Source organism: Hirundo rustica, chromosome 2 (genome assembly GCF_015227805.2).
Source record: "Hirundo rustica isolate bHirRus1 chromosome 2, bHirRus1.pri.v3, whole genome shotgun sequence".
In the NCBI taxonomy this organism is placed as follows: Eukaryota; Metazoa; Chordata; class Aves; order Passeriformes; family Hirundinidae; genus Hirundo; species Hirundo rustica.
Genome location: NC_053451.1, coordinates 92,247,609 through 92,270,741, shown reverse-complemented (window position 1 = coordinate 92,270,741; position 23,133 = coordinate 92,247,609). Strand labels below are relative to the sequence as shown.

General features: G+C 38.9%; 1 protein-coding gene across 2 annotated transcripts in view; it reads right to left on the bottom strand.

Annotated features, from left to right (window-relative positions):
• Nucleotides 1–244: 244 nt before the first annotated feature.
• RASA3 (RAS p21 protein activator 3) overlaps nucleotides 245–23,133 on the bottom strand; it is a 131,512-nt gene continuing 108,623 nt past the window's right edge. The window contains exons 10-25 of one of the 2 annotated variants that reach the window (XM_040054847.2): nucleotides 22,629–22,785; nucleotides 21,663–21,811; nucleotides 19,689–19,803; nucleotides 18,747–18,821; nucleotides 17,756–17,879; nucleotides 16,456–16,562; nucleotides 15,765–15,842; nucleotides 14,765–14,842; nucleotides 14,159–14,232; nucleotides 13,118–13,165; nucleotides 10,408–10,514; nucleotides 8,995–9,077; nucleotides 5,426–5,637; nucleotides 4,570–4,673; nucleotides 2,643–2,826; nucleotides 245–2,067 (exon numbers count right to left, since the gene is read on the bottom strand). In XM_040054847.2, coding sequence (XP_039910781.1) covers nucleotides 1,992–2,067; nucleotides 2,643–2,826; nucleotides 4,570–4,673; nucleotides 5,426–5,637; nucleotides 8,995–9,077; nucleotides 10,408–10,514; nucleotides 13,118–13,165; nucleotides 14,159–14,232; nucleotides 14,765–14,842; nucleotides 15,765–15,842; nucleotides 16,456–16,562; nucleotides 17,756–17,879; nucleotides 18,747–18,821; nucleotides 19,689–19,803; nucleotides 21,663–21,811; nucleotides 22,629–22,785 — 1,771 coding nt within the window. In that variant the 3' untranslated portion in view covers nucleotides 245–1,991. The remainder of the gene's footprint in view (nucleotides 2,068–2,642; nucleotides 2,827–4,569; nucleotides 4,674–5,425; nucleotides 5,638–8,994; nucleotides 9,078–10,407; nucleotides 10,515–13,117; nucleotides 13,166–14,158; nucleotides 14,233–14,764; nucleotides 14,843–15,764; nucleotides 15,843–16,455; nucleotides 16,563–17,755; nucleotides 17,880–18,746; nucleotides 18,822–19,688; nucleotides 19,804–21,662; nucleotides 21,812–22,628; nucleotides 22,786–23,133) is intronic. The other variant, XM_040054848.2, reaches the window with a different exon arrangement.

Below are 23,133 nucleotides of genomic sequence, written 5' to 3'. Positions count from 1 at the left end.
AAGCTTCCATCGCTAAGGTAGTTTATGGCTGGCTCAGATGCACAGTCTGGTTCCCTGCTGAGTCCCACAGGTGCAATGCTGACAAGAAAAGAGGTGGGTGGGGAAGGGAGAAGGAGCAAGGATGGGACTTGGCAGGGTACACTCACAAGGATTTCCATCCATGGCCCCACTCTGAGCAGATACTGTGCCAAGAGGCATGCTGGTGGCCACTGTGAATTTAAAAAGACTCCAAACGTGGACACAGTTTTCAGAAATAAACCGTTTCTTTTAATTGGCAAATAGAACACACATTACAGGTCATTAGTATTTTATAAACAATATTAAGTTACAAATACATGTTAAAAATTGCAGTTCATGGCAGCTAAAAGCTTGGAGTCCTAAATGCATCTTGGCAATGCTTGATTACTTCCCTTTCCCCAGTCTGCTGGGTGAAGATGAATAAAAGATCATTTATCATCTACTAGAAGGTGGTCTACTATATATTCAAACAAAACCAAAACTTAATTTCTAAGAGCATCACTAACAAACAGAGGCATTCAAAGTACTTAAGCCATCTTAAATCATGTCAGATGCAATGAGGACACAGTTAAAAATTATTCCTTAACACTTGAAGCAAAGACACAGACATCTTCACATTAAACTGATTAACGCTTTCTGATACAACTCAGCTTAAAACCTCTACTAGCTTCTACCCCACAGAGGCCTAAAGTCCATCATGCAGGCTTCCAAGCCATCAAAGCTAGATGTTTGTATATCAGACCCTTACACAGAGAAAAATTAAACTAAACAGCATACATAAATATGCATTGAATATTTAGAAGAACTTTATTCCTCTCCTTTTGTTGGTATTAGTGAGATACACAGCTCAATCCATTTTTACTACACTCATAGTATTAACAAGTTATCATTATGCATGTTAATATACTAAATATCATTTAACAAGTCTCTTTTAAAAAGTAATTAAAAACATTTTTGGAAAAGTAGAAATCTATTTTCCAGAAAAGCAAGTGGTACTAGGATAGCGTGGACTCCAGTGCATAAACATCCTTTCAGAGAAGACTCATCTTGACGGCTTTTGTGCCTGGGAATCAGCATGTCTCAGCTGCCAGATTCATATTCTATTTGTCCTTCTCACTGTGGTGATAGAAGGTCATCAAAGTCAGCTTACCTTGCCTTTGGCAGGCTTTCAAAGATTGCCGTTCACTGGACTGTGTAAGAGAGACACGTAGCTTTGACATGAGTTCATTTCTTTCTTACTCATATTTATGAGAGTCAGTTTTATTATACTGCTGAGATTGTATCTTCCAATCCAAAGTCTGCTGAATGTGCCTGGAAAAATGACTTTGTATCTCAAAAATATCAAGAGTACCATTCAGATTTGAATTTCTATTAAAAACTGTGCACAGTTAGCAAAAATTACACTGCTGTAAAAACAAAAGGCCTGCTCAGAATACAAGCTACAATGTGGATGATTACGCCAGAGGGATTTTTCTCTGCTTCTTTTCTAAATTCAGGCATTAAAAGGAAAGTGTTACTAAGCTTTTCCTAAGAGAGCATGAAAGGGGTGTGGCATAATATACATTAATCAGGAACAAAAAACAGTAACAAACAACCATTCTAGAAAATGCTGCATATTAGCAGCATGCTTGGTTTCCAAAATACAAGGAATTGCATGGGAGTTGTCAAGATGAAGTCCACACACCTTGATCATTGAACTGATCACTAGATTCCAAGAAACCAAAGCAAATTTAAAAATACACATGACAACTGCCTAGAAGGCAGGGTTTTATCATCTGTCAATAACCAGATGAATAAAGTGCATAGCAACTATTGTAACAGTTTCTTGAAAAGAGAATACGTTTACCAAGTCTCAAAGTTTGTAAGCTTGACACTTATCCATACATTTTGCTACATGTGTGGCTTCCCTTTTGTTTTGCTATTTAGCATCACTAATCAATCCTTCAGCACTGTCCTGTGATTTCCTTTGCACTTCATATGGAATGTGCTGAGATCTCTGACTGCTGCCTGATGTACGTCTGGAAGCTCTTGTCACCAATGGGATGTTCTCTAAAAGAAAAGGAAAAGCCAGTATTATACATAGAGCTTTCTGCCAGGACATGGAAATGTCAGAACAGAAAGAACACATGCGAAGATTTTCCCTAAATTAGATTTTCAAAGTTGCAATTGTAATGGTAGTACTGCATTTTACTTGAGCTAGAACAGACTGAATTGATCCTCTTTTTTGTCAGCCATATGCAGAATGCTTTATGTGTACACAAAATACAGTCACGTGGCTGTGTCAGCCACTCTTTCCATTTTTAAACCAACACTCCTAGATAAGCTGGTAAACACATCTATCTTCTGCTATTAACAGCTCAGCTCACCAGCATGGGTTCAGAATTTAAAAACAACAGTATAACAAACCCACATTTAAATTTTATGAATGAAACTGCATTAAAAACAAGCATTAAAAAATTCCTTTCAGTACTTTAAAATATTGTGATACAAATCCTAAGTCACGGTGCTACTCTGTATGTATTTCCAGGACCTTTTTTGGACAAAATATGCTGAAAGCCAGAGCATAAGCAAGGGAAATACCATCTTCCAGGACTGTTCCTGTTTGTACAACCCATTGTACTTACTGGCTTCCATACTTTGTCTTCTTAAATTTATCCCTCTTATACTGAGCGTGCTCCTGCTCTAAAGTTCCAACACCTTCAATAATCAGCTTTAGTGTTTTATATGTCTCCTTGGGGTCATCAATGATGAATGTAGAATATTCTTCCTCTTCAGGTCCATCATACACAGATTTGCTCCCACAGGCCTCTGGAGAAAATAAATGAAGTACAGGAATAGATATCAGGCGGGGGAAAAAGGAAGACAAGCAGACTAAAAAAATTCAGTCTGAGGTTCATACAGTTTCTTGGTTTGCTCCTGTATGACCACCACAGAACTGTGGCTGACACCACAAAGGTCCCTGTCCTTTTACTGGGCTGTTGGGAGGCACAGAGGCTGCCCCATGCCCATTCCCTCTTCCTTGTCTCGTATGGAAAGGGCAGCAAGCCTGGCAGCTGCTCCTGGCTTGGTGGGAAGCTGTCCTTCGCTGCACAGGCAATGCTTTAATCTCAAATGCCACTAGCTGCTCTCCATGCACACATTCTGGAAACTTACACAGGCCTGCCTCTGTGACCGTGCTGTAGGGTTGGCCTGCACAAAGTCAAGTATTCACTTTTTGGGATGGGTTCCATCCCCAGGCAGCAGGTATAGGCTGAACTTGAAAACATTACAGGCTGAAGTAGTCACGTTTTACCACATTACCCCAAAAGACTCATACCATCAGTATAAGCAGAATATGCCATAACTACTGCCTGACAGCCTGCTTTCTGACATACCCAAAGTGGCAAGCTACACTTCTATACCTTCTGATCTTACCAGGGAGCCTTCCTGACTAAGAGATCTGGACACTGACTACACACGAACATCCACAACGTATTTCCCATGTGATCTACTCCTGCACTGTAGCAGAGCGTATTAGAAGGGGAAAGAAGCAGAAAGAGTATTTTACTTTGTCTCTTCTTCTAGCTTTCCTGCTGTCCCAGTCTCAGCTTTCAAATTCCCTTCCCCTTGCTGCACTGTCTGTGCCAGACCTGCGTCCTTTTCCCCAACACCGAAACTCGATGCTGGCTCTGGCAGCGAGGATTCGGAACAGGGGAAAGCTGGGCACCAGTTCAGACAGCTCGGAAGTGGTGAGGATCTTGAGTTTGCAATTGCACAGCAGCCAGGAACAGATTAAAGTGCTTTCCAGTCTGTGTTTTCGACACCACTGGCTTATCTCATATTATAAAATAAAGTCCTATTTAAAGATCAGTGCCACAGTGAAGGTTTCCCCGCCACTCCCTGTGCTAAACTGGGATTTCAAGTCTGGCACTGTGTACACCGGATACTTCTCTTGGCATGTCTACTAGTACCAACTTCCTCTGCTGTCTCTTCTTTCTTTTATCCTTTCCATCACATCTCTGCTTCCCTCAGCTCCTGAAAGTTTCCCAGCCAAAACTCCACTTTTCAACATTTCAGAGGCATCCTACAGGTCATCCTCGATGGGTAATTCTGAAAGAGCCCTTCCGAAGAAACCATTTGTATCCAGCCTGTTCTTAGGATCAGAATCAGGGAATGTGCATGCACATGACTTCTGGTAACACAAAACCATATTCCACTGAAACCTCAACTTTTCTGGTGCTTCTTGTCAGGATCAGTAAAGCTCTGGTTCAGTGCTAGCTCTGGTTTGTCAATCCAAGCAAAGCTCTGTGCTTATGCTATTTTAGGATGATGTGGTTAAGACCGTATTTCAAACAACTGTTATTACGCAAAGAACTTTTTACAGACCATGGGACTGCACCAGAAATAATACACACAACTGCCTCAAGACAGCAGAAGGGAAAACAAGTGGAATAAAGGCCACTATGTTCTAGGATGTGATTTGCAAGGCTGGTGGAGCCAGACCATCCCACTTTTCACAGGTATTTTTACCTTGGTAAGTGAATTGGAAATGCAATGATCTCTAATCCTCACCTTGCATTTTCTCCAATTTTGGCATATACAGGTTGAAAAGAGAGTAGATGCGTTCAGTTTCTCTATCTCCATCTATATCCAGTTGTATATTTGCTGGCAGGCCTCTGTAAGGCATCAGGAAGAGAGGTAGAAGTTATATGCTGAACAGTGTATTATGGTACATTAAGCACTTAACAAGGAAAACAAAGTAAAAGTGAGTTTTCATGAAAGCCAAGAGATTGTGTGTAATAGAGCTCAAAATATTCCATTTTTTCCCAAAAGAAGATGACAAGTTCAAGCTTCTTTATGCCTCTATTTATCCAGCAGCCTTTCAATGACTTGAAAGAGAAGATTGTATCAGTCCAGACATTTTGGTGAATTAGTCAGCTACAACCAGCTGGAGGAGCCAAAGCACAGAACTTCCAACTACCCAGCTCTTATATTCTAACTACCACTACGGTCTTGTTGCTTCTCCCAGTTTAGATGAAAATTGCTTCCTACAATCTTCATTGTCCATCTTCATTTAAGAGACAGCATGAGCAGCCCCCTGAAAAGATCAGTTTAGAATTAAATCTATAAGCAGAGGAGTGCTTCAGGAATTTACAAACAGGAAATTGAAGGGATTCCAGACATTTTCATTAATGCCAGATTATCAAAATCAAAGTATTTTTAATTCCACGGTCAACTCCTACCACCATCTCTGACTCTAAAAAGTCAACACTTTGATCAAGACACGCAGAATCAGGAACACCAACAGAAGGCCTTTGAACGCCTGTACACCTGGCAAACCTCGGTTAACTGTGCACCTGCAAGTCACCCTGCAGAGAAACATGTCCCCAAGGCAGCAGCTACCCCGATGGCACGTTCAAACCCTTACCCTGTGCAGGGTGTGCAGCCAGGGGTGTTATCTGCAGTAGCTTTACAGCAAAGCCAGTGGCCATTGAGATAGGCCGAGGGATGGTAGACGGTGAGGCGCTTCTTGTTGCACTGGCTAACTTTGGTGAGGATATCGATCCAGTCCTTCGCCTCCACACAGTTATTTGCTTGGATATACAGGACTCTCCTTTCAGGCTGGATCACCTGGAACATCTGCAAACAAACCACAGAATAAAGCACCAGAATGAGTCAGTGAACCTAAGATTAGACTCAGAGTGAAGATTTATTGCAGGGAAAATGCAGCACACTAAAAGAAGGGTCCAATAAATACATTTCAACACAAAAACAAGCAGCAAATGTGCCCATAAAAGAACAAGACCTTTCACCTGGTACAAGGAATAAGATATCTTTCCTGTAGGAGATGAGTTACAAATAGCTAATATCAACTTGCTGCTTGGTTCTCAACAAGATTTGTTGTCAGCCTCGAGGAAACAATTTTAGTAATGCTGCAACTCCAAGTTTTGGAAGGCTGACAGAGGAACCCAGTGCTGGCCTGAAAGGCAAGGCTCATCAGCAGGAGGCAGAAAAGAGAAAAACGGGAGTTTGGATCCAGCCTTAGCGACAGCTTTGCTTTAATACTGCCATTTTGCTACTCCTCTTAGTACCTGCTTCAGCATGACCCTTGCCTTTTGGTAACTTCCATGCTTCTGCACCCAACTACAGCTGCTATTAGAAGATCACAGAAATACTGTTTCTCTCTGATTGACATCAGGTGGTTTAAATAATTACACATTAATTCTGTGTTACGGCTTGACCACTGAAAATCTAAACTCAAGCTCTCCTGCCTGTTCAAAACAGCTTGCAACCTAAAAGGGTATTTATTTTTCTCCTCTTGAAGAAGGAAATTTTTGATGCACAGCCTCATTGTTTATTACACTGATCACACACTGAAGACTACTAAGCTCAAGTTAGTGATCCTAGCTGCAAATTTTGAAAAGGTGAATTTCCTTCACTTCCTCTAGCTTCTGCAAATACTTAATTTTAATGCATTTTCTTCTCTCTTTCAGGTGCACCTAAACTATCTTTCTTCCCTCTGCTTCTTCATTTGATCATTCAAATCATTAGACATTACATCACCCATATCACATGGAATAAAATTTTCCAAACAGCTTGTTTCCTTACACTGTTTTGAAAAGAAAACCAGAGAGGTGCACACACACACACAAGCCCAACAAAAACATATAAACAAACCAAACAATAACAACAAACCAGACCAAACAACATGGAAATTTGCCTTTGTTTGTTACACAGACCTGAAATACTGGCTTGAATTTTGCACCTGGTTGGGAGAATGCTGCAGACTGGTACCAAGCACATCCCTTTCTTCCTTTGTGACACTTTTAGATGTGCATCATTACAAAGGGCAAAAAGAAAAACTCAACCAACCATTTCCCTGGATTTAGTATGCCTATTGGTATCAGACAATAATTAGAAAAGCAAAATACACCATGGCAGTGAAGGAGTTACTTGGTGTGATCTGTCCAACAGTGCCAACTACACACCAAAGACTCCTTGCAAAAAAACTCTTCGGGGCATAATTGGCAATTTGAGTTTGGGGAGCAGGAATGGAAGGAAGAAAAAGGAAGACAGGAGTGTGCAGTTCAGCCCTCTATTAACACAGAGCTACAAGGGAAAAAAATGTAATATTCTACTGGGGTAAATGGAGCCTCCTGCATTGCAACAAAAGAACAGATTTAAGGAGTATGGCTTTGTGTAAGGGGATACCAACCAAAGTGATCCAACATATGGCAACAGTTACTGAGGAGCACACAAATAAGCAAGGAATTTCAAGTGGCCGTAAGACCTTTACACTACCAAAACCATGAGTTGCCAGACAACTCAGAAGACCCAAAGAGTACTTAAAGCCACCCTCACATTCCCCAAACTGTGCTTAAAAGCTTATTTGCCAGACAGGCAGATTTAACATGAGTGAGAACGACACATGGCGTAATTCCGAGTACAGATACACAGACTATTTATGCAAAATGCGAATTTTTATCACACAAGCACCCACTAGAGAATATCCATCGCAAATACACCTGCCGTAGTGTTCTGAGAATTCTGATCTTGCTGCAGTAATCTATTTATGTATGGCAAGAAAAACAGGAATGTATTAGCACAAGAAGGTGGCAGCAGTATTTTCTACTGTTTATGGAAAGACTGACTCTTACTTTCTGGAATGGATGTAGTCACCTTGATTTCCCAGGTAGGACTGAATTTAAGCAACCAAAATAGCACAGGGCTCTGATGTTAACAATAAAGGTATAATTTTCCCATAATAAATCTTCACAATACAGACATATTTCTGTCTAGCTCAGCAGACTCAGTGTAAATTACAGAACTATAGCTCACTGCTCTCTACTGACAGTGAGTTGTATCTCAACTGTGTGGCTGCTTTCAGTTCAATCAAGTTATTTTGCAGAGTGCAGTTAGCAACAGTTCATCACATGTTACAGCTACCTTCTGATAGCCTAAATTATTTTGCAGCTTGGTTGGTATTTGCCTATGTAGTAGAGTTATAAACACCAGAGCAAGCTATAATACAACTGAGATGTGTGCTAGAAGCAAGTGGAACTGAAAGTTACTCCGTGTTTTAGCAGAGAGAGATGCTACCAAAATAATACCTAAAGCTGGGAAATACTGAAGAGCCTAAAATTGTATTTCACTTTTAACAAAGAGCTGTTTGAGGAACCTAATACCTAGGGCAGGATTGAGCACTGCCCTGCATGGTGCTCACAAGCAGCGTAGATGGCAGGAAAGACTTAAAGGCAGAAGAAGATCAACCGCAACCATAAGTCTGTAATAGATGCAGGTTCAGAACTGGGAAAAAAAACCTGAGCTCTTTTTTGGTTTAATTTTAAATACTATTTTTAAAGGACTGGACTCAGCTTTACGGGCAGAGGTGTATGAAAAAGGCTCCCAACATCACCCAAACTGATCAAGTCTGTTCTTACAGAATACAGAAGTTGGCAGTAGTGTTCCATGCATGAGAAATACAGCTGTATTTTATTCCCTACTGTGGCAAAATCAAAACCATATTAGCAGAGCACAGAAGTTATTTTGGTACATAACCTAACCCTAATTAAATATAAATATACAAATCCATATATATATGTACTTTCATGAACCAATAAAGAAACCTAATAGGTAATAAAGTTGTGATCCTTCACAATTATAAGCAGTGAGTTCCTTCCCACCAGAGAGGGCTGCCAGAAAGGGCAGGGACTCGATCATCTTACCTGTGTGTGACCTTACAGAGCTGACAGCTGAGCAGCAGCACTCAGTACTGAGTGTGCTGCACATCACGAAACCCAAAGGCTGCTGACTGGGCTGTTAAGAATCTGAATGGGCTGTACTTTTGGAAACTCCTGCTACTATATACAGAACAAGCAGCTGTGGTCGTACATCTTTCAACAGAAATCCAATCCAGGTTACAAAAGGGAAAAAGGCGATTAGGGTGGTGGATCTGGAGCAGGCTAACAAATACATTAATGAAGATGACCTACTTACATTTTTCATTTTGAAGGATTCCTCCTCTAGTCTTTCCACTGCCAGGATGTTTTCAATTGGAATGCTACAGAGAGGGTGATCACCTGCAGGACACACAGACACACCGATAGTGAGCCACTCACTTGTCACCTTGGTTTTTCTGAGTTTTTTAAAGCCTTTTGATTGTTCATAAAATGGAGTCAGACTTTTTAGCTACTGTACAATATTAGGAGCAGTTTCTACCTTTTCCCACACATGTAACATAAACAAATCCTTTGTTTTTCATTCTCTGTCCTTTGTTTGCATATTTCTAACCTGAAAACAATTGTAACTGACAGCTGGTCTGGCCATTTGGCTGGAAGGTGAAAACTCCAGAAGCCAATCCACAGCCAGACCCACAAATGTATAAAAAGAAAGAAATAAACAGTCAGAGGGGCTCTAGAGCTTGGCTCAGCCTTGGGCTCTCTCGGAGGAACTCTCTGCCCTGCAAAATCTCTCGTCTCCCTGTGGTTGCTTTGCGTATCCCGATCACACTCACTCACAACTCATCTTCACCTTTTGCCCTTTTCCTAAGGGCTGATTAAGTTTCTTTGAGGATCATTTTGACTGCATAAGAAAAGAGGGAAAATCTTTCACTCAGCAGGGATTTGCTAGCATAGTCCTTAAGTATTAAGTACATTTCTGTTTTCAGCTGCACTACCTTATGCTAGCAAACCTCTTAGAAATGGATCACTGCAGCAGGACACAATATATTCACTGCAAAGGTGACAAGGAAATAAATCATTCCTGTCAGCTGAACTGCACTAGTGGTGACGCAAGATCCCAAAGCTGAGTGTGAAATAATGACTGGCATGATTTGAACATACCTCCTTATCCTTCTTACTCCCTATGTACTTACATGATGGAAGGAAGCGGTATTTGTTGCGTACTACTGAACAGAAAGGAGCAATTTGCAAAAAGCAAAATCCTTGCTATTAGGCAACATTAAGTGAACATATTTTGAAAGTTCAAAGATTGCAGGTGAATCCCTGTCCACTGCATCCTGTTGTACCAATGCTACAGGAATTTATGAGCATATGCTGAGATATACCTGAGAATGTTCAATACAAACCCGAATTCCAGCTTGAGGTTTGTGAGTTTTGTTTCCTAGGACAATCTTGGTAACTGTGAAACCTACAGATTATTTTAATAACTGATATTAGACAAATATTTGCAAATACTCTGCTAACTTACAGGGTATTATGCTATCCAAGAAGCTGCTCTAACTGGCAATACAGACACTAAAAAAAGAGCAAGAAGACACAGACTGACAGACATGCCTGCACTGTGTCTTCTACAGTTACAGATCCAGACCTCAGTCTTCTACTCCTACACAACCCTTATGTTTAATCTTTGCTCCAATGTATCAAAACAAGACTGGCAAACTTTTGTTACCTTTGCTTTTCTGATAGGTAAACTCATGGTTTGTCAGGCGAAACCATCTCTTCTTGAAGTTTTTCATACCAAATCGTTTTCTTCCTTGTGCTCTCTTGATCATGAACCTAGTAAACAGGGCACCAGCTGTTACAATACATGCTCATGTATGCAGATTTATACATCTATGTCTATACATATAGATATATGTCATCGCACTTGCAAAGCTTTAGGAGGGGACACAGAGTGTTTTCTAATTATTGAGGTCTTTTCTTGGCAAGGATAAGAGTTACATTTGGATAGGTTTAGTGCAACTATTAGTTAGGTCTGTCCTTTTTCCAGACCTAGATAAGGAGCAAGACATGTAACTTGAATTGTAGTTAGTTAACTAAGCTGCAGTTTGTGCCCTTTCTGCAGTTACAAATCCAGATAAACGTTTCCTAATACAGCAGAAAAGAGGCAGAACATGGTTAGTACTGCTCTGCTAAGCTCGACTGTTGACTCTACAAGCTTTATTTTTTTTTTTTTTAAGCTGTGAGGAAGCTCAAAAGATTGAGACTATGTTTAATAATTAAAAGGCAGGTGTAAAGCCTCTGGAGCACAGGGACTATACCGTTACATGCTTTAATCACTTTCAAGCTCTAGAAACAAAATTGGGATGTTCCACAGTCTCATTTGTAATTGCACATAGGTACTGCAGCTGAAATGCAATTTCAGTAACAAACAGAGTGATCTCATGGCTGGAAGGTAGAGCAACCCTACCCCTTTTTTAGCAGATTAGGGGTGTTCATTTAGTGAGCTGTCAGTTTTAATTAATTTCAAACTTGAATGATTTTATTGTAAAAATTAGTTTACTGGGAAACTGTGATGCATCCACCACTTTCCTAAGCACTAAATCAATCCAAAAGCTTCAGTGTGACTTTGGTGATTTCATACTGCTCAGCATCACTTTTGTTAGATAAAAATGTGTGTGCATATGCAGTAGATAGTTGATAACAGCTACTCTACACATTACATTAACTATTTTGCCAAATACAGAACTGTATAATGGAGTGGGTAAAAACTACTTGCTACAGAGTCGTTTTTATCAAGTAGGAAGGCACTATACAGCACAAAGAGCACACAAGAGAGAACAGTGAATGACCCGGTTTAAGATTTTTCAATAGCAGAGCTAAAATGCATAGAACAGCTAATACTGCTTCTTGCTTCTTGTACCTTCAGTCACAAGTAACTAAAATACATCTGACCAAACCACAGGTCTGCTTAAAGCTCAAACAGAAACCCAAATTCCTCCAGACTTTAACTATTTTGTAACTGGGCTGGTACCTGCTGCTTATTCCAAGCTGTGTGGCCAAAGCTGACAAAGACTGCCTACAGCAGCAGATTTTTCTCTTTTTTTTAACTGGTTATAGTTACACATCTCTCATTCTTAAAATGGTCAGACAGTTACTGTCTTGGTTCTCATTCCTGGAATACTTGATAAATATTTAATAACACCATGTGATTCAGGTCATCACCAGGCCCACTGGCATTAGTCCTCATAATTCCAGGTTAAGGCAAATTTCAAAGGAAGATCTGATACCCTTGGGCAGGACAACGTGGTCTTCAAGTTAGGTTCTAGTCCTTCTCATGCCAACATTTAAAGATGACTTAAAATTGCAAACTCCTACAGAGCCTCCCCTCTTTGAAAAATGCAAACTCCACATGGTAATGCTAAGAGCACATTTCTAATTAAATTCTTCATAGCTGACATAGCCAAGAGAAAGACACGCTTTTATTTTCCAGAGATAGGTGACCAGCATTCAAAGTCACACAAGTTATAAGGTCAACTTCTTTGTTTCTAGCAATTGCAATATGTATGAAAAGTCAGAGCAAATAGAAGCACAAAGGGAGAAGAAGTCCAAGATTAAACCCATTTCAGTACAAGGTGGTTGGAGATACTGTTTCTTCTCATGCTTATGGTAGACCTGAATCTGTATCTGCCTTAGCTTTACCTGGAAATATTGACATGCTCTTTTCACCACAAAAAAAAAACCCCAAAAACTTCTTTTCACTCTCTTTCTTTTGGAAAGAACCAGGCAGGCAGCTGTTAAGCAGTGATGGCATGATTGATGTCAGTAAACCCAAGTGGCCATGACTAATCTTTTCATTCAAAAGTACTTATGCTATAGCTTTCCATTTGATACTCTTAATAGAGGCAAAGATAGATTAAAAACACAAACCCAAGCAAAAATATTGCAAAGGCAAATAGAAACCTCACTAAACAGCCATTCAGTCTGGAGAAGAACCAAATCAAAGGCTGTGTAAAGTCCCACGACAAAACACGGCAATAACGAAAAATATTAAAAAAACCCCAGATACTGAAGGCCACTTCTTAACCTTGCAAACAATTTACAAGAATACTATTTAAGAAGTGTCTAGAAAACGTATGGTCTGTTCATCACTTTCAGTAAGTTCTTCAGGATCTATACAGTGCTTCTTGGCACCCTGCCTATAGATCAAAATCCTTTATTCTCTATGTACAGCATGTTTTTGTTTTAAGGAAAATAAAATAAAAGGTCAACATCAAGAAATGGGCAACTAAATGTTCTGACTGGGTTTACACAGGCATTTCAGGATGGTTAAACAGAGTACTTCCTCCCCGAAGTTAAGTCAGACAAATCTACTGCTGCAAAGGACATGCTGTCAGCCAGTAGCTACAGCAAAGCAGCAACTGCCTCTACCATCTTACCTGCATGAACTATTACCATCAACTTTCTTTACTGTTAGTTTAAGAGTCCTTACAACAGCAGCCACAGGCCGAGCAAGAAAAGACAGAAAAAAATCAGACAGGAGCAAAAGAAAGACAGAGGCAGAAAAAATGTTTTACAGTTAGAGGGTAAATGTTATAAACTATAAATTTATTTTGAAAACCAAAAGGATGATAAATGTATGGAATCAAAAAACAAAATTGCTTCTAAGGACAGAGGTGTATCAGAGAAATGAACTGTCAAGGTTAAACAAAGAGGTAGTCATGTTTTCACTGAAATTGTAGTTTTTGCATCACTTAAAATGACCATGAAGGCATACTTTCAAACAGTATTTCAGCTTACTGAGCTCTCATTAAAAAACAAAAAAAAATTTTTTTTTTAACTTTCTTCCTCCCAGCTCAAAGAAGCTGTTTCTCCAGTGCACTTAGATGATCTTAACAACCCAGTTTTGTAACAAAAAATGTCAACAATTGGTATCTGAAACTAACACAGCATATGGAACATGCTTCCCAAAAACGGAAAGGTACTAAAACTATAAACTGTTCCAAATGCATGTCAAATTTTCCTCAAAATGGCCATGATAATAGTTTGCATATGTATCTATCTCATAGGGCAGCAAAAGCAAATTCCATTTGCAGGCTTTACTCTCATTACGTTATTCAGTATCTGTCTTCATAGTCTTCCACTGTCTTCACAGTGGAATTTTACAGCTTTTATTCACTGGAGTTAGGAAAAAGACCCTAGCTTGATTTTAATACAATGCTGATCTAAGTTTATTTTGTCTTAGCTAAGCTAATTAAGTTCTAGGGGCTTCTCTTTCCTCCACTTATTTCAAAACACATTTATATTAAGATGTTTAGATCAAATGAAAATATGTTCAAATCAGCTATAGCAACCACAGAGAGCAGAAACTGCAACACAAGAATTTTCCTACAGTCTTCTCTAACTGCATGAATAGAATAAGGGTGGCAGAAAAATAGGGCTGCCACAAGCAAATTGTTTTGTTGAACATGTATACTTACCCTTCTTTAAGCAGTATAGGTTGCTCTATGCTCTTGTGATCTCTTCTTCCTGAAGATGAAATTAGATCTAGAAACTAAAAGGTGAACAAAAAGCAGATGTAAAAATTACAGGACCACGCTACCCCAACTGAATAGCACAGAGCTACGAGAATATTCGTAAAAGTAGTTAAACAGAAGGCAATGGCAGAAGCTTGAGGAATTAGGAGGTTTCCTAGGTTGTAACCTAGAAACAGCACAAATGCTCTCAAGCAGTAGAACTGAAGATGCCCAATATTTCTTGTGCTTCTCCTTTGTTATACGGATCATTCACTTCCTTTTGGACTAGGCAATTTTCATCACAGATCTGCAGCATTCTACAAAGTACACACATCTCACAAGCCCTAAGCAGCAGCTTGTTAATCCGATCTATTTATTAACTAGAAATAGATGCAAAGAAATTTGACTATTGACATGTATATAATTTGATAAAAAGTTTCTTGAATATTAGTTATCAGGAGTCTGCTTTTCTCAACACACTTCCTGGTTTACCAACAGTATATATTGCTTTCTAGGATTCAACTTTAACAGCAAAGCAGGATATTTAGAACCTTCACATGCATTACTTACATTTTTTACTGCATCTGCATATTTCTGTTCATTGAAATAGTCATAAAATGTAGCCATGTATGATTCCTTGAAATTGGCCTGAAATACAAAGCCAAAACCATGCTTACAGTTTATACAGAAAATATTATTGTTAATAGCAGTAGGTCAGGAGGAAAGCCACTGCAGATAGACAGGGCTTTTTTTCTGGCCAGAAATAAAATAAGTGAAGTGCTACTTTCATGTTATACAGCACACATTCACTAGTACCAAACTTTTATTCCAGAGAGGCAGCAGAATGCATTTCATATGTTCAGTTACTACAGTTAATAATGCATTCTTCAAATGCTTCAAAATTCTGCTTTGGCTTTAAATTTTCCTCCTGACAAGAAGCGTAAGCAAAAGAACTCTACTGTCTCCTACTCCTTGAAGGACTCATAACTGAGGTACACAATGACCCACAGCTGCCTGTGTGAATCCTAACAAGACTTCAACCACTCCAAATTACCACCAACTACAGGAGTGCAGTGCCTTAGGTACACTTATTTCAGTCAAACATCCAGAGTATGAGCATCTAGCTCTAATCTCACCACTAACAGAACACTGAACTGGCATGAAAAAGAAAATATAGCCCTTCCCTTACTGGGTGACTTTTCTCAGTTGAGTTTTAAAATGCTGAAGCAATCTAGAAAGCCCTGCAGAGCTGCTAATAATGTATCACAGATAAGTAGAGAACTTCACAGGTTCTCCTGATCATCATCTTTCTTCCAAAGGAAGGAATGAAGAGGTCTGAAACAGACTTCCAGATTGGTCACATGATTTTGCTTTACTGAAATCTAGTTCACATTAAGACAGATTTAGTTTTGCTCTAAACATGAGAGGCTTATAAGCAAAGCAAACATAACCAGTTTTGCATGAGCCTACTGCAACTCGAGCATTTTAAAGGCTTAATTACAATTAATGATAAAAGATTAAAAAAATCACTTTCCTAAATTAAGCCATTAAATGAAAATGACATACTTACAGATTTAGATTTTGATAAGCTGCCTAGTGTTTGAATGGTTTTAGAGATAAGTGTCAAAGTTCGAGAAGTCTGAGGATCCTAGGAAGGAGAACAATATTACATGGACTAGCTATTCAAAATAATGGATTGAGAAATGTAAATTATATTTCTTCTTTCTTATTTCACTTGCAGAGGGAAAGAGCCTTAAGAAAACACTGCAGGAAAGAAGTTGCTTTTATATTAAAAGCCATCATGCTCCATAGCTACCCTACTGACCTTCAGAGATCCAAAGGCAATCACTTTTAAAACACAAACAGGGCTGTCCACATCCTCCCCATTCCCAATAAGAACAACTACTAGAAGTCTGACATTCGTTGTTTAATAACCACAACATTTCCAACACTGCTGACAATCAATTCAGCATTAATGTGTTGCAGCAAGAATGAAGCAATGACCCTTTTTTCCACAGCAGCTTAGGCCAGCTACCTTGTTTGTCCTTAAATTTCACTCTTCTTCCAGTTATCTCCCAAGTTCTTCACATACAAAGTCATTCAACATATGCTTCATATCCAAGAGAGATACAATAGATCTCTGAACTAACAAAGGTACTTCTCCTAAAGACTTTTAAAAGAATCAAAGAAAGAATCTCGAAAGACAGACTATGGTGACAGAACCATGAACATAGCTAGAAAAATACTGATACAGTACTTACAGGATGATGTGGTGTAAGCTGAAAGAGGTTTGGAGAAAGAATGGCAGGAGCAAAGAACCTCAGGAAAATAAAGCTGCTGACAGCTGTGTACCTTACATCTAGGTCACCTATTTAAAATAAATAAATAAATAGATAGATAGATAGATAAATAAATAAATAAATAAACAAATAAACAAACCTCTACTCAGCATTTCAATAATCCTTCCTGAAAAGCCTCATGAAATTATCAGAGCCTTGAGAGAGCTAACTCAAGCATGTGCTGGATAATGAATATATTTGCAAGTTTCAGGATTAACTGATGATAGAGGATTTGGAGCCAGAGATCAGCTAGCCTAACCCAAGGAAGTTTCAATGAGAGCCTCTTTAAAAATAAGCAGGTTCACAACATAAGCTGCAAGAATACCATTCACTTTTCCACCACACAGGGAATTTCACAGACATCTGCTATTCCATATATGCACTGAAGTATGATGAATAATTTACATAGTTTATGAAACGTTCAGCACAGAGGCCAAGTCTGAGTTGCCTACTTATAACCCTGAACACAAGTGTTGTACAGACTCCTATTCCAGCTGGTAGTTACAGAAAATACATTTTACTTACTTATTTAAACATAAAATAAAGAGCACTACAGTGCAGTCAATGGTTTTTCACTTGAGCTTGCCTACTCTAAAGTGACTATTTAAAAGCTGAACTCGGGTTACTCTCTCTAAAATTTCCCTACTGTAATCTGCTTTCCTTCATGAAAATACATAGCTTGGTTGTTTTGCTTAATTCTGGTTTTTACATTGCCCACTTACTCTCACAGAGTCGAAACAACTAAGAGGGACTGGAAAGAACTGTCTCTTGACAACCAGAAAACCTTCACAGCACATGGGCTCCTAGAGTGAGCTTGCAGTAATTCCAGTTTATAGACTGCCTTTTATTACAGCTTGACATATAAGAAGAAAATAATTCCATTGCATGGAATCTGCAGAATAAGCCATTACAAAATCTTGAACATTTGAAAATTGAGTATGCTTTGCAAATACTGAACTCATAAAAGATCATTATCATAATATTTTTAAATGATGTTTTCCTTCTAAAGATGTTTAAGAAAAAACTCCAATCATCATTAAAAATCGTGTTCCTTTGTGGAATGAATAATCGATGAGAAAACAGCATTAACATACCGGAAATATTATTTTGGATAAGCTGCTGTTCAATTACTAAATCCAACAGGGATCGTGCAGACTGCCAGACTACATCTGTATTTAAAAGCCATCAGTTATGTAAAACAAAACAATATATATAAACTCACCTTGAAAACGTTTGGCAGCTGATTCTCTCAGTGAAAAGAAAATATCACACATCACTGTAGGGCAGCTTACACCAGATTTTGTAATTACAGTAAAAATGCGATCAACATATTGCCTCAGATTTTCCTGAAAAAATGCAAAGATTATGACAAAATTAGTATTATTTTCTGCTGTGGAAAGTGGTACTATTCCTGGTTTTATTCCTAATGGCATCATTAAAAGATTCCCACTTTCAACATTATACACTTGAAAAACAAACTCTCACTCAATTATACTGTTTGGGAAATGCACATATTCAAGAAGAAGAGTAAAAATATCATTCTTATCAAACCAAACATTAAATGCTACAGCCGTATGGCAAATCATTCCTTCTCCTAGCTCTGCTTACTACATCATCAGCAGAATCACAGAATCATTAAGGCTGGAAAAGATCTCTCAGATCATTGAGTCCTACAGTTACCCCAGCACTGCCAAGTCCACCACTAAATCATGTCCCCAGTGCCACCTCCACATGCCTCCTGTACATCTCCAGGGATGCTGATTCCACCACTTCCTTGGGCAGCCTACTCCAGTGCCTGACCCCCCTTAAGAAATTTTCCCCCAATATGCAGTTTTAGCCTCCCCAGACGCAACTTGAGGTCTTGTCCTCTCATTCTGTCACTTGTTACTTGGGAGAAGAGGCCAACCCTCACCTGGCTACAGCCTCCTTATAGCTGAAGAGAGAGAGGTTTCCCCTGAGCCTCCTTTTCTCCAGGGTAGCCACAGGCTAAGTTACCCTTGTCCTCAGGGTAGTAGGAGAAGTCATTAACCTTCTCCAGGTATTGCATTTATAGCATAATGTAAAGCTGTTGTGAAATAATTATAAGGGTGGTGTCAAGTAAGCTTACATTGTATTCTAATGAATGACAAAATTATTTGCAAGATCTAACTTCTGAGGACCTTAGTTAAACTTGATGGCATAAACAGAGACTGTCTTCAAAATCTATTGCATACCCTGTTATTTTCCAGGTTTTCACCATCTTTTAATTTCACAGGATCAATTTCACAAGGTTTATGGACCTGGCAGATCTAGAAAAAAAATATAAAATGAACAATTGATAGATAAGTTTATCTACAAGTACAAAAAGTTTTGTAAAAAGGATAATCTGTTAACTAAAAAGGCAAAAGGCAGCTTTATAAACAGGTTTTTTTCTTCTTTTAACAGCAAAGGTAAATTACATGTTATCTTTATTTTTTTTCCAAAAAGCAGCATTAATTCATTCTACCCTTTCCTTCAAGTGAAATGCAGAACGGTTCTTGACTCTCTCAAGCAAGGCTGTTCAAGAAAAGTCCTACTTTTCCAAAACAGACAACTTTGAAAGTATATCCATATTCTTTAAAACTTGACATTTTCTGATGAAACATTAAGACAAGAACAGCTGAAGAAAATGGCAAATCATTTAAAGGAAGTCTGTGGTCTGAAAGTATAGCCCAATTACAGCACTAAAACACCCACACCCACCATTCTGGACTGGAGAGATAATAAACCATTGTTCCAATATGTGCATCACATGCACAGTTATCTAAGAATAACTGCATCTGTTTATATCCACTGGATGGAATGCATTACTTATAGCTTCACAACAGCTTTCTACTGTATATACTATTTATTAATTTCTCAGAAGCAATATATGCTAGTTTTTATAAAACAGAGTATTGTGGTTTAATAAATAGAAACTTTCCTTTTCCTTTAATGCAATCCAACTGTTTCTGAATTGGGCGACTCAGCTGTGGCTAACATAACACACAGGATTTTAATGCAGAAACAAGTTATTAACAGCTATTAAGCTGTATTCTTACAAAGTGTTTTTAAAATGAGAAGTAATAAACAGTATTTGTTCCCTGAAGGCTTTTACAATGACATTTTACCAAATACACAGTCTGAACTGTTCTTACCTCATCTATAATTGGCTTTAGTGTAACTTGCAGATAATGCATCCCTGCCAGTTTCATTGTCTCATCAATGCACTTGGAAGTTAACGAGTTTCCTCTGAAAATGGTGTTTGGATCTCTGGAAGTGAACAATTTTCTGTAATTTAGTCTCTTTGTAATGAACCGCTAATACACGGAAATAAAAGCAGCAGTGAAAGGTGACAGAATCCTAGGTTTGAATACACAAGCAAAACCTCCCTTTGACACCAGGCTGCCATTAAACGCAGTCAAGCAGCATTTAGCGCACTTCCAGGGTATAACAGGAAAGCAGCAGCCTTGGAAAATCCAGAGGGACTACAGATCTTCATTGTATTAGCATCGTGTGAGCAGTGCACTATCCAAATACACAGTGACACACAGGATCAAATCAAAGAGGTCGACAGCACAAATGTGGGAAATACATCTGTTTTCACATGCTACTGAACAGTGCTATTTTGAATAAGGGAAAGAGGCAGTGATTTTAGTCTCACAGCTACACTGGACTTTGCACACGACCTACTACTTGCACCTACAAAATCAGTACCCGTGAGCTGGGAGGAAGAAGAAAACACAGGCTCCAATGGCACAGCCGTATTTTCTAAGGGACTTAGAGCACTGTTCTGTGACAACACGGTGCAGATCCCAGTTCAGCCCTGACCAACTGTGTGGTAAGTTGGCACCTTGCAGACTTTCAGGTTTTTCTAAAAATCTCTTGCACAGAATTCATCTTGTACTAGACATACAGCCTCCATGACTGACAAAGCTTCAGCCAGCTGCTCTATCAAGTACCTGTACCTCCCTGCTTAGCAATTTACTTTATACAAATAGGTACATAACCAATGATCTAGTCTACAACACATACAATCAACACCTGGGCTTGATGACAGTGGATAAAACCTGGATCTAAAGTTATTTTCTTGCTCATATACACACCGTTATCTTTTCTTTACTATGGTTGTACTCATTTACAAGCAGTAAGTAACAGGATCAATTACTTTGCTGGATTCATCATTATGTTTCACAAAAAACCAGTAAGCTCACTGCCTGTTACAAATTCCAGAAAGCCATGAAAACAAACCCCATCTTTGCTGGTTTATCATAGGAACATGATTGACTAGGGATGAGCAAGTTTCCTCATGCTGCAGCAACCATGGTGTTTCAGTCAATGTGCAGCTCAGAAAAAATACACTTGTCTGCAGGAAGGGAAACACTCGATCCCTCCAATACTCTGAAAAGAGCCAACCCACACAAAGACTTGATTTTGGACTAAGGAAGTTTACAGTCATTATCTGTCATTCCTTTTGACTCCCAATTGTCTCTTCTACTGCTAGTCAAGAGCATATTACACAGGCACAAGGACTCTGGCAACAAATATTCTTTAGGATCTGCTTGGTACAAACACTAGATCTTACACAATTGAACTATCAGCCCACCAGTAAGTCAAACAAGGAGCTCAAAAGAAGCAGCCGAAAAAACCCAATTTCATTTTCTGCCATCCCATGACAAATTCAATCCCATCCTTAGTCCTTCACCCTCTAACTGGGACAATTAGACATACAGCTTGCCTTAAATATTCATGATTAGGAAGAAACTTGCTTGCAGTTTTGAACAAATTCAACAAACACTGAGCACTAAATGATTCATTAGCACACAATAAAGCTGAAATGAGTTCATATGAACAACTGAAGGTAACGTAGAATTTCAGTTATATATACTTAAGACTAAGCAAAAATCCCTGCTCTCATGTTAGAATAGTCTTGCAAATCATTGTCACAAAAAATGACGGGAACTCCTCCTAAAAGTCAAATAAACCAGATCTTGAGAGCAGTGAAAGAATTTAAAAAGAACTCTGCCACTCAAGGAGGAAGAACAGGAATCACCCTGACATTTTTTTCTGAAATTGCATATTTCAACTTAGGTATTTTTGAGAGCAGGTTTGGGGGTTTTTTTGGTACTTACTGAGTTCTCTTCACTTCAGCATTCGCAATGGCACTTATGAAAGGCACAATTCTGCCATAGTGTAAGAAAAGCCTGACAAGAGGTATGGCTGCTTCCTGTTTTTCTCTGCAGACTTCACCCAAAATATGTGCAGCTGATGCTGAAACAGGCTGAAGAGTGGAAAATAAAAACTTTGAGAAATCCTTCCAGAAAAACCATTCTTTCTTTCTATTCCCATTAGTGTCTTAACGCAGAACCTCCCACAACAATTGCAATGGCCAGTTACCCAAATGTCTGTATATAACGTGTGAGGATGTTACATCCCAGGTTTTGTGGGCTGTATCTCTGGTCACAAGAGGGCAGCAATTTAAGAACTATTACAGTACACTCTCTTTCTATCCCCCACATTTTTAATGGCTGTCTTTTCAGTAAATGTCATTTGCCTGGGAAGCAAGTGAAGACAAAGAACTCTAACCCTTCACAATTTCAAGTCCCAGTGAGTACAGAACCCAGTTATTTTACTGAAAAAAACAAAAGCACCATTAAAACTGTAAAAAGTATACATAAGAGCACATATAGTCCAAATCTCTGATGTTTCAGGATTAGTTCTTGGTTTGGGTTTTTCTCAAATACGCAAATAAACCTGTTCCTGTCCAGTAAATGAAAACAATTGATCAAACTGAAGCTTACTTGGCATTTTCACATGTAAAATTAAAAAATCACAGAGAATGTGCTTCTGCTAAAACAACCGTGTTCCTGGGTCTGCCTTCACCGACCATACAGAATGCAGATAAAGATCTCTGCAAGGACTGAAAACAAGCAGAAGGGATATGCAGAGCTTAACAAGGCTCTGAGGTTTGAAAAGGAAGAGCTGACCTCTCTAGTAATTACACCACTGTGCTGCCAGCAAGATTGTGACAAATATTCAGAGAGCCCTGTGAAGGTGATTTATCTGCAAGTAAACAGCAAAGAACACAAGCAAATTACCTCGACATCTGCAGATTTTAGCAGGACGTCTCTCAGCGGACTGTAATAGTCTGAGGAAAAAACATGGTCCTCAGTGTAAACCACATTTAACCTTAAGGAACCGAGGTCATCAGGTTTCAATGACTTGTTACCATTATCTCTGGGCTGCAGAAAATACCTGATATGCAAAAAATAGGACTGAAACTTAGTGCTGAAACACAAGATTTTCTCAGGCTATACATAAGCATCGAGAAACTGTACAGATATACAGAGTATTTATATATGCATCAAACTCCTGAGAGTTCTGAATCAGACTTCTTTATTTTTTTCAAATTAACTTTTCAAATTAAGTTTGCCAGTCTCTGTTTTGCACCAACTGCAACATGGGAAGTTCTGAACATAAAGATTTATGTAGATATGATTAAAAACCCACACACTAAAACCATCGCACTGCTGATGAACTGCAGTAAATAATACAAAAACAACATACTAGAAACTCCCACATGCTACAGAGAGGCAGACAAAC